We start from the raw sequence: 13558 nt of genomic DNA, 5'->3' as shown, positions 1-13558 counted from the left end.
AACCTTTTTTGAAAATAAAAGTAACTCAAATATTATATTTCCAGTTCTATATTATATATTTATATCTGAGGATTGCAACAACATGCTTATTTAATCTCATTAAATTATGCATCACTTTCACTCTTTTTTTATTGTAAAAAATTATAAATGTAAAGTTAACGTCATCAAATCAAGAAGTAAAATCTACTTGATTGCATGTTGGAAATAAGAAAGTGTTTCTAGTTACTAATAAAACAATAAACAACTATGTTATCATATTGGTGAATGGATTTGATTTTGACTATCCAATTATAATATTAATATAGTATGCGTAACTTAAATATTTTTTTTATGAAAATACATATTTTTTTTTAAAAATAATTTATATCCAATATAACTACAAACTTAAGAATAATATGTATGTATATGAGTATTTGCCGTTTTAGAAAATATATAAAACATTTTTTTTCAAGTAAAATCTTTTGGTAGTTGTTAATTTAACCTAAATCATTAAATAGATCCAACTACTTAAACCTCATTTAATGAGGATATTTTTGTCAAACATTATTACTGTTAAGTGTGATTTGTGTACTGTAGATTATATATCAATAAGCTGTTTATATATTTGTGTGAAAAGAAAGTTCCAAATTTTATTCAACTTTTTCTTTTAGATTCACTTTATATTTCAAAGACATATAATGAAAGGAAGAGATCAACATGTGAAAACACGAAAGAAACATTAAGAGTTGAATTGTATTTTATTTAATTTTGAAATCCTTTTGCCAGTATCATCTAATAGAAAATATTTAAATGATAGTTTTGTATTCATGTGATTAGATCAATCTCTTGCATATGATGGAATTTAAAACACACGTATATATAATTCAACTTAATAAGGTGTTTTTTTTGGTTTGATTCATCAAAGTGATCACACTATAGTTCTGTTTGATAAGTTACAACATACTAAATGCAAGAACTTAATCGAAACACAAATTAATGTTGAAAAGTTCATGTTAACTATTATTTGGGTTTGTAGTCACTTCTAGCTAATACCTTGAGTATTCTTGACACAAGTCACTCCTAGTTTAATTGAGTATTCTTTCAGATTGCAGTCACTCATGCTGACTCTATTAAAGAGTATTTTTCTCAAACTACTCTTAACTCGATCAAGTATTCTTTACCAAGTTTTTTTTATCAGCAATAACAAATATATAAATGCGAACCACTTCAGAGGTGTATCAACCCTTATACAATAAATACATAATCCAACGTCTAACAGTACCCTCCAAACCAAACAGGCAAAAGCACAGTCCAAACTAAGAACCTAAAAACCTAAAAAGCATCAAATAACCAAACGCATACATTACAAAGGTTCCAAACACCAACTGGAAAAGGAAACCGAAGCAGTGCGAGATTTTGCAGAAATCCAAGACCAGACCTTTGCTTGCATCAGGGTACAGACTTCAGACACGTCAGTCGCACCCCTGTTGAAAATAATAGAATTTATGTGATTCCATATTTTCCCCACGACCCCCACCCAAATTGTATTCCACACTTCATTAATCAAATAAGAGGACGAATTCATCCTAAATTGAGCAAAGTTTGACTTAGGATCATTGTGAGACACGAACTACACTCCCAGCCACTTGAAACGGAAACACCAGACCCACCAAGAAAAATTATAGTTGAAGTGACGATAAGACTCTTCCTCCTTCCCACACAAACAACACAAAGAACTTTCTAACAACACCCCTCGTCTTTCCAAATTGACCCTAGTAGCAATCTTATTCTCCATCACCCTCCAAGCCGTAAATAAAGTTGAAGGTACGACTTTACAACTCCATAACTTACTAAAAATTGGAGAATGATCCGCCTCACAATCCCTCCTTACCAAAGAATAAGCAGGGTTAACTGAAAACAACTGATCACCCCCTCCCTTCCACACCCACCTATCCTCCTCTCCCAAACCCATCCTCGCCTCAAGTAAAGTCTGACTCAATTGATCCACCATAGGCTTTTCCCACTCGAAAAAAGGTCTGCGTCAGGCTAATTGCCACACCCAAACACCATCAGACCAAGACCCAAGGTCAACCACCCTAACGTTTTCGGCCGAGCATATAGAAAACAATCTCGAAAATACCCTCTTCAGCACACCACAATCGAGCCACCTGTCCTCCCAGAAAGAAATATCCTTTCCATCACCGACTTTCCACTTGAAACCATCTTCAAAACTTCTGCCCCACACCTTCGAGGCCCAAACCTCTTTCATGAGGTCTTTCCACCAAAGAGAACACCTACTACTTTTACCTTCCCCTCTCAAACTTCTCCAACCACCATATTTAAAAATTAGAATCTCCTTCCAAAGACCACCCTTATCCATACCCAGCCTCCAGATTCATTTTCCTAGCAAAGCCAAGTTAAAAAGCTTTAAATCAATGACACAAGTCCCCCAAGTTCGCGAGGCTTACACACCTTTTTCCAAGAAGCCCAAGCTATCTTCCTTCCTTCAACGCCCTACCCCCAAAGAAAGTTCCTTTGAATCCTTATCAACTTATCTACCACCCCAGTAGGCAATTTAAACAATGACATAAATAATAACGGAATAGAAGATATAACAGACTTGATCAAACAAATCCTCCCAGCCATCGACTAATAGAGTATTTTTTGTCAAGCCACAAATGACTAAACGAGTTCTTTACCAAGCCACTCCTGGCTAACCAAACATTTTTTACCAAGTCACTTCTATCTAAATGAGCATTCTTTAGGCCCCTAACCACTCTTAGATACTCCCTTGAGTATTGTTTGTCAAACAAGCACTCTTGGATAAGGTAGGAAGTGTTTACATGATCATATCTTAGATTCTGTCTATTAGGGAGTGTTTGTGTCTTACGAAGGATACAAGGTTTGAATGTTCTTTCCTAGTACAGATCATTAGGTCAACTTATTTGGTAGGGATTACATCTTTTAACGAATACAAGGGCAAACACTTTCTCCCAGGTAGACGGATAAATACTCACAATGTTTTCCATGAAAAATTTCTAGATCCAAGGATATAGTAGAATCTCTGCTCCTAGCACGAGGACTTCTCTTTGAAGCTTTGTTGAGGCACCATCTGAAACAACCCAATAAGTTTTATGTTATATTTCAACAAGTAAATGACATGGTTTACTGAAAACAACTCTGAAAGGTGACATTCCCAAAGGTGTTATGTATGCAATACGTTGTGCCCACAATGCCTCTTCCAGATAGTAATTCTAGTTTTTCCTCTTCAACTATATCAACTTCTGAAGCAAATGTTTCACCTTTCTATTAAAAACTTTCATCTGACCATTTATTTGTGGGTGATATGGTGTAGAAACCTTGTGTTTGATTCCATAGTTTTGATATAAGTCAGCCACACTTTTGTTGCATAAATAACTTCCTTGATCACTTATCTCAACCCTTGGCACACCAAAACCTGCAAAAAAAATGTTAATTCTCAGCATAGTTTTAGAATCATTGTTCTTTGTAGCTTTCACCTTCACCCACCTAGACACACAATCAACAAAAAGTAATATATATATATATATATATGATAATCCAGTTGAAATATTATCTTAAATATTTAAAAGTAACTGTTGACAAGGTGTTTAGGGTTTCAGATTCATCTTTAAAAAGTAGAATTATTTATTTATAGTGACAAAGTATAACTCAAATGTTAACCATAAAAATCATTGATAACAAATATAAATATTATTTGGATGTCAATTGTTATTTTGGATTTTGGAAAGTGATAAATATAGAGAGACACTGAAGACACAACCAGAGAGACTATATTATTATTATTTAAGTGACTAAAAACAAGAAATAACAAAATTAATAAAGTAATAAATAAAAAGAGTTAGATGGATGTTGTTATTGTGGGAGTGGTTTGATATGATGAATGATGTATATATATTTTTGCTAACCAATTATCATTATTATTACTTTCAGTACATAACATAACCAAAGCTCTCTCACTCACTATAACTCTCTTCTTCCTTTCCCTTTCCATTTCCCAACAAAAGCTACATCTTCCGATCCCACATCGAAAGCTTCAAAATTCAGAGCACTGTGTTTGTTTGTGTGTTAAGGAGAGTGTTAGATGCAATGGGAGGAGTGACATCATCAATGGCTGCTAAGTTGGCGTTCTTCCCACCCAACCCAGCATCGTACAAGGTGGTGAAGGACCAGGTAACTGGTCTTCTGCTGCTCACTCCCTTCCCTCACCGCGAGAACGTCGAAATTCTCAAGCTTCCCACGCGCCGTGGAACTCAGATACTCGCCATGTACGTTCGCCACCCCATGGCCTCTTCCACTCTTCTCTACTCTCACGGCAACGCCACCGATCTTGGCCAGATGTATGACCTCTTCATCAACCTCACCATCCACCTGCGTGTTAATCTCATTGGGTATGTATATCTATCCTTTCTCAATGTTTTCATTTGTTTTATACTTCTAAATTGTGTTTGTAGTAATGATACTATGTGTAGTTGCAGATCCAACTACAGATAAGAATATTTTATTGTATATAAGTGAATGCAAACTTCACCATTAACCGGTTTTATAGGGTTGAGTTAGACTTAAAATTCAGTTCTTAATATTATGAACTAATGTTGCATATATAATAATCACAATTGTGATGATTACTATAAAAACTTAATGGTGTTGCTAACATCGTCGCAATTGTAATCACTTCAAAAACCTTGATGTTGTTGCTAAAATCGTAACGATTGTGATCACTTCAAAAATCTTGGCGTTGTTGCTAAATTAGAATTGTTACTGCAGATTGAAATTGATTTTGTGATGTGGAGTTTACACCTTTGCAGTTTGCATATTTTGACAATAGGTTTGTAATTAAGGTTTGTGGCATGTTGTTTCTTGGTGGAAATGTTTTAGTTTGTTAACTAGTACCGTAAGGAGAGTTTGGTGAAGGATATTGTTCATTATCTGTGTTGATCAACTCAAAAAGGAGAATTGTGAAACGGGAATTTGACTCACCGTTGTGTGATTTTGTGCAGGTATGACTACTCTGGGTATGGCCAGTCATCAGGGAAGGTTTGTAAGAATCTGAAATGCTTGTTCATGTTGTTATGTCATGCAGTGATGATGTGAAGAGTGGTACGGCTAAAACCATCTGCTGATGAAACATTGTTTTGCCTGAACTGCAGCCAAGTGAGCAGAATACATATGCAGATATTGAGGCTGTGTATAAGTGTCTAGAAGAAACCTTTGGTACCAAGCAAGAGGATATAATCTTGTATGGCCAATCTGTTGGCAGTGGCCCTACTTTGGATCTTGCAGCTAAATTGCCACAATTGAGAGCTGTTGTTCTGCACAGTCCTATACTTTCGGGCTTAAAGGTCCTGTATCCAGTAAAACGCAGTTACTGGTTTGACATATACAAGGTAGGATAATATGTTTTGACTTCTTATCATTGTTGAGATTTCTAGTAAAATGTTGCTGATTTACGGACACATGAGTTCCTTAATCTAATCAGGTGCTGCTTTGTGTTAATGTGCAGAATATCGACAAAATTCCACTAGTTAATTGTCCTGTTCTTATAATTCATGTAAGTTTTCTTTGAAGATACTACATCATTTGTTGCTTTTGAGTTGGATCGCCTTGACTTGAGAAACATTTACTTTTGTATTATGGTATCTCTTTTCTTGAATATCTTATATCTCGGGATTATTTTTCCTTTGTTCTTTTTTCTCTATGTAGATAAGTTTATTTAGGGAAAAGAGTATGTAGTCATTAAATGCAAGAAACCAGTTAAAATGCTGCCAGTCTTCTATTTTGGAGCCTGTTTTGCATATCATGCTTATCGTTTATGGCCTAAAACGATGCCCAATGTCGACACAAGTGAGAAATTGTGTCAGTGACAAGTGCCATTTAGAGAATTTTGACCTCCATTATTTCTTGTATGTACTACTTTTGCAGCCATTTGATAATTGTGAATGAAATACTTGCACATTACAGACTCTTCACCTTTATTCATTTAAACCACTTGTGTCCATTATCAGTTTTTAAAATAATATAGTGTGCTATCAACCACTTCAGCTGTTACAGAATTTGAAGTTCATATCCCAATAGATAGTTAATGACAGTATGACACAATCATGCAAGCTATTAGTTTAGTTTTCTTTTGGCTTGAGGATCTAAAAAACTGTCATGAAGTACGTCATCTACAAAATATTTATTTACATAATGAAAGAATCTTGTTAATATCTTATGATTGAAGTTCCCTTGTGTTATCTGTAGGGAACTTCAGATGAAGTGGTAGATTGCTCCCACGGAAAACAACTGTGGGAACTGTGTAAAGAGAAGTATGAGCCACTGTGGCTGCAAGGAGGTAACCACTGTGATTTAGAGCAATTTCCTGAGTACATCAGACATCTGAAGAAGTTCATTTCCACCGTTGAGAAGTCTCCATCACAAAGATACACCTTCAGAAGAAGCATGGAGCAGTTTGAGCAGCCAAGAAAGAGCACCGATGTATTTGATGTCAGTAGAAAGAGCACTGATCGCAGGGACAAGCCACGGCTGAGCACAGACAGGCCTGAAAAATTGAAGAACTTGTCCAATAATGCAGATAAGTTAGAGAGACTAAGAGTAACTTTTGATCATATAGAAAGGTCAAGAAGAAGTGTGGATTGTCTTGAAAAGTCTAGAAAAAACATTGATCATCAACATGAAAAGGCAAGGAAGAGTGTGGACAGGCTGGAGAGGATAAGGACCTGAAATTCTTGGTTTAATCAAATTATGTATTCATAAATGGCTTGGCTTTATGGGAGTTTTTTCTTCTTTAAATTGACTACCTGCTGTTGTAGTATGGCTTATGACAGATATGTTGATAAATATTGGCATCAAAGGAAGGGATTGGTTTTTACATTGGAATTCACTTCACACTGTGATGCTATCACCTCTTCTTCCTTCATGTTGATAAATTTAATTCTTAATTTTTTTTTAAAATCTTATATTTTTCAGTTTTAAAATATATAAATATATATATATGTATACATTTTCTAATTATTAAAATATTTTTAAAATTTTTAGTATATAATATATCTAAAAGTTATTTTCTTTTATAAAGAAGTTAAAATACCATACTAAAATTCGGTTTCAAAAAGTTGAATTTTATTAGTGGTGTTTGTTGAAATATGCACATGTAAAAAAGCTGAGCAGAATAAAATGTACTATTAGAGTACACGGGAGTGAATAATGAATGTGGAAAATTTTTTACCATCACTAGCTTCATGCACTTTACTTTATTATTATTCTTCTACCATTCACACTCCCAAAAATGATCTTAAAGAATATTATATAATGCAAAAGCAATGTAACCCACAATCTTTGAGTTGATTCTTTTGAGTGTTCCCCCTTTTTTTTCTTATTAATTCTTTCTAATGTTTGGCACCATAAGTCAAACCAGGAGAAAACATTATGTCTTCTTCTTTACACTTATCAATCTGCATACAGTGTCACCAATTGATAGAATAGCATTGGTTCCTCATATTTATTACCTTCAAATATAATAGAATAGCAAGAACTTTTAAATTTAGTCATTTTCATTATGATGCAACTAGATTATTTTCATTTATATATTGTAATATGATCTTTATTAAATATAAAATCTATAAAATCTCTAATACATTTCTCTTATATTGTCAAGACATCAACATCTCCTAAATTAGATATTTATTGTTAATTTAATAACATTCTGATAGAAGTGACATGATAGATTCAACGAACTTAATAAGGATAAACTCTTATACCATATTAGAAATTGAGTTTTTAAGTTTAAAATATTTTCTTATTAAATGTGGAGTTCAAACTAAAATAAAAGGTTTATATCAAACTTGAGTCAAACTTCATGTTGAACTAATTCTTATTGGTTCCACTTATTTTCTAATGAGTGCTGCTAATTAGATGTTCAGCTAAAAAATCCATTAGAATCACAGAGAGAGAGCCAGAGACAGAGAGGAGAAAATCAAGGTTACCCTGAAATGTAGTTCAATCAATCACAAAAATGAGACAAAGAAAGTGAAAGAGCAAATCGATCCCAGTTGATGTTGTCCTTCAACATATACAACTAGTGTAAAATCCAAAAGCATTTCCAAATTGCGGAATAAAACACAGCTCAACTAATACCTTAAGGGAAATGGTAAAAAATCAATGGAATACACAAATTTAAATTACAACTTTATTGTATATGTAAACTATATAAGTTTGTTGAATGCAATGGTTACAGAGGAAGAAAAAAAACTTGACAAGAACTTGATATAAAAGTCAACTTTCTTGGTCTTGAGAGATCCTCAACCATGGAAACAGGCTCCTTGTTGGCATGATATTTTGGAAAGAAAAAGCAGCCTAGCCACCAAAGGCTTTGCACAGTTGATCTAGCTAAAGCATGCTGGTTCTGTATTGAAAATGTCACTGTGATTATGTTGCTTATACAACTAGTATTGCTTGCATTAGAAGGACCTTGGTAGCTTCTCACTGTATTCAACTATTGCTGATGGAGGAAGTAGGCCAGAGCATATCTCATGCACTGTTGAGAAGAGAGGAAACAGCTCTAGCCACCCACGATGGCTTAGAACCTCATAGACCTCACTCGCAGTTGAGACACCCTTGGTGCAAGAAAGTTAGATCAATAAGGAAATCTAGATCAAGAACATAAAAACCACTAGTGGTTGCAGATTTTTTCTGGTATAATAGAAGTTTGGTGTTTTTCTTTGTGGTGGAAAGAAATCTCCAATGATATGAAAATTTAAACTGGGTTTGGTTGTTTGTTTTGTAAGTCTAGAATTTTGGATAAAGAAAATGAAGCTCAAAAAACAAGCTATAGTACATATATATCCATCCAATGATGCATTTTTTTCATTGCAGCTGAGATTATTAGTAGTTACATTATAGAGTAAAATGAATTGTACTTCTTTCTCAAGTTATAAACCTATGTATCTCAACTTTTGAAGAAGTTAGATGAAAAGTCTTTATAAATTGTAATGCTTAAGTTGATTTTAAGCTTTTACTAACGAGATAAGCTCAATTCATTTTACCTTCTTATTTTTTCTTATATATAGTACTATTTTTCATGCTAAGTATCATAAAATACCTGTAATTTCTGGCCCTGTAGCATTTCTGCTTCAAGCTCATCAAAAGACCTGCACAAAATTATGAAATATATAACACAATCAGGCATTTTCATTTACTCAATCTACAAATATGGACAAAAGAGACAGAAATACAAAGCAACCTCTTCCCTCCATTCCTTGCATATGCCTCAGCAACTTTTCTATTTCTTCCACCCACTGCCATAGACAATTTGGTTTTCATAAGAGAAGCAGTGAAAAATAGGGTGAAATTAATGAGCTTCCTTACAGCATGTTGTGATAAGGTCAGCTACACCACAGCTCTCAAAAAAGGTGCTGTCCTTAACAGATGGAAACAACATCTTTGAAAATGCCTTCATTTCTCTAAGACCAAGTCTCATGATTGCAGCCTACACACATGTAGAAAACCAAATCAAATGCACAAAAATAACTTTTTTTTTGTCCTTTGGGTAACATTCTGATCACAAAATCTCTTAAACTTACTTTTGTATTATTTCCCATCTCCAGGCCATCAACAAAACCTGTCCCATTTGTGTGTCATTCCTTGATTGTTCACAAAAAATAGAAAAAAAGGAGATAACAAAGTGCATATACAGTACAGGAAACCTGCAGCTATGGCCACAACATTTTTCAAAGTTCCACACAGTTCAACTCCTTCAACATCTTGAGCCTATTTATTCATAGAATACAAAAATTGTTAGCACCAATAATATCTCAACAACAACAATAACAAAGCCTTATTTAAATCAAGTGAGGTTGGCTATACAGATCAAATTGTTGGAGAACCCACATCGGCTAGAGATAGATAATGACATTTCATAGTATATAAATGGATACAAACCTCGCCTTAAATTCCACTTCTTAATATGCTATTATTTACCATGAGATCAAGCAATTCAATTAAAGGCCACATAATATCTCAGTGTTTTGAGTCATGATATTTCCTTAGTATTTACTACAAATTACTTTAAAGAGAAAATTCTGAGTTTCATCAAGCTTTATGCTGATTTACTAAAGAATGTGATGTACTCACAGCTGTCACAATGAAATAGGGAGTATAAAACAACTGAACCCATCTCTCAGCAACTTCTCTATTGTTCCTGTACCCAACAGTTGCTTCACTAAACTTCTCCACAGCTATCTGCAAACATTAATAGTAATTACAACAACCAAATATACTGAGTAGAAAACTATAAAAAAGAACAGAAACTGTAACTTCTTCTAACTACCTCATTTGCTATGTTGGCACCCATTAAAACAGAACAATTGATTCCCAGTTGCTGGGAGATGAGAGTAGAGATCATGCATGGCCCTTCCATCTTGACCTCCATCCCTTTAACTAGGGAAATAGCCTCAGCATCTTCCCTTATTTTCCTAACAAGCCTTTTGCATATTCCTTCCACAAATTGATGTGGAGTCACAAATACTAACATGTTGGAATCCCTCACTGCTCAATTTACCCCAAAGTAAACAGTTAACATTTTTTAATCCTTATGTGTAATTTAAAAGTTGGGTTCTTTGGGTATAAGGTTTTAATTTTTATGTACTAAATCACAGTAAAAAAAATAAGGAGCAAATAGTTTATGCACTGCTGATGTAAAAAGAAGTATGAAATTGTCGTCTAATCACAAACATTTTGATATGGTAATAATATATATGACTTTTACAATAACTACAATCATATCAATGATGATTTCTCAACGGTTGACCGAGTAAATTTTCTTATACTGACTGTAATAAATAAGTGAACAAAACTTATACCTGCATTTTCAAGGTCTGGATCAGCAACAACATTTTGGCCCAGTTTGATTCCAGGAAGATATTTGACATTTTCCTGCAAAAAAATAAACAGAGATGTTCAAATTCTTTTTTGGTACAGTCATAATAATAATAGCAATATTCATTGGAAACAAATTGCACATTCAACGGAAGTGAAATGAATAGAGTCCTCACATTGGTTCGATTGATGACATCTGTGAGCTTCTCACCACTCGGTAATGTCTCCTCATACACCCACATCCTCACTTCATCTGAGTTTCATCAAAATTAAAAATTTAAGATTATAATAAGTAGACTTTAAACTTAACTTTGGTCTTATTTCTAATGGACCTGGAATCTTCAACACTAAGTTAGAACACAAAAACAATAAAAACCTGCTGATAAAAAAACACAACAATAAACGCCTTCTTACCCAATCACATATAATTGAGTACAAAACATCAAATTTGAAACATCACAGTACACAAGCACCAGTACGAAATCAAGTAATGCATTGAATCATTCCATGACATTACGAATCATTGAAATTATCAAATGTAAGTGATGTTAGTATTCATTTGTTTCAGGCTTTCATCTTTCAAAACTTCCATCCAACTAGAACACAGGCACCAAAATCCCACAACAGGGACTGAAAATACAATAAAACATTTCTTTCCTTTCATAGTTTCAAGCCTAAAACAAAAGTCATTCAATAACATCAACAACTAAAATGACCAAAAATTACATCTTTGCAACTTCAGGGACTAAATCAACCCACGTCTGCAATTTTGGAAACCAATTTGAGCATTTGACGCATCAGCACCAAAGAGGGTGATGAGAGTAGTGAGAAAGAGAAAATTACCATGGAAGAAGCGAAGCCGGAGGGTGTTGGAGGCAATGAGCTTGGCTGCAACACTGCCCCAGTTGCCACTTCCAATAACAGTGACTTTGGATCTGTGTGTGGCATCATTGAGAGAGTTCAAGAAGTTGTTGTTCTGTGGCAGAGATTCTTGGTCTTGTGGAACCTGGGCTTCCAAGGCAGGAGCCATGAGAAGAAGAGAAAGAGAAGAATGGAAGGTAATGCAGAAGAAGTATGGGAGCAGTGGAAGAGTGAAGAGGAAGAGAGAGTGAATATAAGAAGGGAAAGAAAAGGGTGATGGGGGCGGAGATGGCACACCAGTTTCGTGAGAAACTATGTTTGAACCTTAAATCTGGCGATCTCTTCTATGTTTGCAACGTGTTTGCTGCTGCTCCAGTGGGGACCACTTTCTGAGTCTATCCATGCACACTTGTTCAAGATTTTGTTTCACATCTTTCTGGAACACTCATAATTCTTTCATATTTACCAATTAATCTTTTTTTTTTTTAAACTTCAAGAATAAGTATACAACATGATATTTCACACTGTTAAGGATATAACAATCATTTGTCATATGAAAAATAATTATTTAAAATAAAAAAAATAAAAAAATGTATAAACAAATATAAAAGACTAAATCAAAACTCATACATAAAAAAACAACAAAAAAAACTAAATAAAAAAGTAAAAACTAATTTTTTAAAAAAAAACTACATGTCAAACAAAAGATCCATTCCAAATAATCATTTTTTCTTAGCATTTCTTAATGTCTTTTCTATGCTAAATTAATTTTTTAAAAATTAATCTTTAATAGTTTCTAATCTAACTAAAAATCTTTCTTTTACCAGAATAAAACACTGTTTAGGATAAAAATGACCAGCTATGTGCCAATAATTACTCAACTAGAACCATCAGATTTTGTCCTTAGGAACGAACTGAAGTGAATTCTGAACCTCTGATTCATGCCAGAAATGGAACACGTGACCTGATCTCATTGGAAGTTGAATTCTTAGAAAAAATATTGAATTGAAAATTTAAAGTTAATTAATTAATTAATTAAAAAATAAGTTTAGTCATCAAATTAAAATATTAATTTCAGTAATTTTTCTAGAGATGATAAATTTGAAAAAACATCTTAAATTTTTAAAATTTGAAGGTTAATTGAAAAAATGTTAATTTTAAATAGAAAATATTAAATTTAATATTTTATTGCATATAATTAGTTTATTAACTGACAATTAATTGATAATAAAATTTGGTAATTTAATTTATAATCTAAATTAATGATATGAACTTATTATTGAACTTAATAATCTAGTTAAATATATATGTTTTTTCACTGAAAACTATTTAAAACATTAATAATTACTGTAATAATAAATATATAATTTTTTGAATATATTTTTATATTTGGTAGGAAGTTTAGTATTTGTAAATATATTACTATATTAGATATATTGATTAACAAAATAATTATTAATAAATAAGAGAATTATTAGTAACTATGGTCGTATTTTCAACTTTATGTTTATGTAAAATTATTTATTGTAAAATATTTAATTTAAAATAATAAAATGAATAATTTAAATGAATACTAAAAACATGTGTAACACGAAATACAAAATGTTATTGATTATGATAATAAAAACAATAAAAGAATGAAATTAAAAATATAAAGAAGAACAATAAAAAATATGACATTAAAAGAACTAATAATAAAAAATGGTAATACTAAAAAATTGAAATGATAAATCAGTACTAAAAAATGTACCCATTTTTTTTATTTTGGATATCATAGTCATCTGAGTCCTCTAACTCACGAACTATA

At 32.8% G+C, this 13558-nt stretch overlaps 2 protein-coding genes across 2 annotated transcripts; one reads left to right on the top strand and one right to left on the bottom strand.

Annotated features, from left to right (window-relative positions):
- The first annotated feature begins 3862 nt into the window (after positions 1-3862).
- On the top strand, positions 3863-6901 carry LOC137837167 (uncharacterized). The gene is made up of 5 exons (XM_068646054.1): positions 3863-4409; positions 5019-5055; positions 5169-5405; positions 5522-5569; positions 6262-6901. The coding sequence occupies exons 1-5, from the start codon at positions 4108-4110 to the stop codon at positions 6739-6741; spliced, it is 1104 nt and encodes a 367-aa protein (XP_068502155.1). The 5' UTR covers positions 3863-4107; the 3' UTR covers positions 6742-6901.
- Positions 6902-8181: 1280 nt separating this feature from the next.
- On the bottom strand, positions 8182-12196 carry LOC137837165 (glycerol-3-phosphate dehydrogenase [NAD(+)]-like). Its single transcript, XM_068646053.1, has 11 exons — positions 11734-12196; positions 11067-11143; positions 10875-10947; positions 10343-10560; positions 10147-10254; positions 9720-9783; positions 9597-9634; positions 9382-9502; positions 9257-9311; positions 9116-9164; positions 8182-8630 (listed from the first exon to the last, which is right to left on the bottom strand). The coding sequence occupies exons 1-11, from the start codon at positions 11918-11920 to the stop codon at positions 8475-8477; spliced, it is 1146 nt and encodes a 381-aa protein (XP_068502154.1). The 5' UTR covers positions 11921-12196; the 3' UTR covers positions 8182-8474.
- Positions 12197-13558: the final 1362 nt, after the last annotated feature.

The sequence above is a fragment of the Phaseolus vulgaris genome, chromosome 4, assembly GCF_000499845.2.
Source record: "Phaseolus vulgaris cultivar G19833 chromosome 4, P. vulgaris v2.0, whole genome shotgun sequence".
Lineage (NCBI taxonomy): Eukaryota > Viridiplantae > Streptophyta > Magnoliopsida > Fabales > Fabaceae > Phaseolus > Phaseolus vulgaris.
The sequence above is the reverse complement of the archived record's forward strand: the minus strand, read 5'-3'. Positions and strand labels throughout refer to the sequence as shown.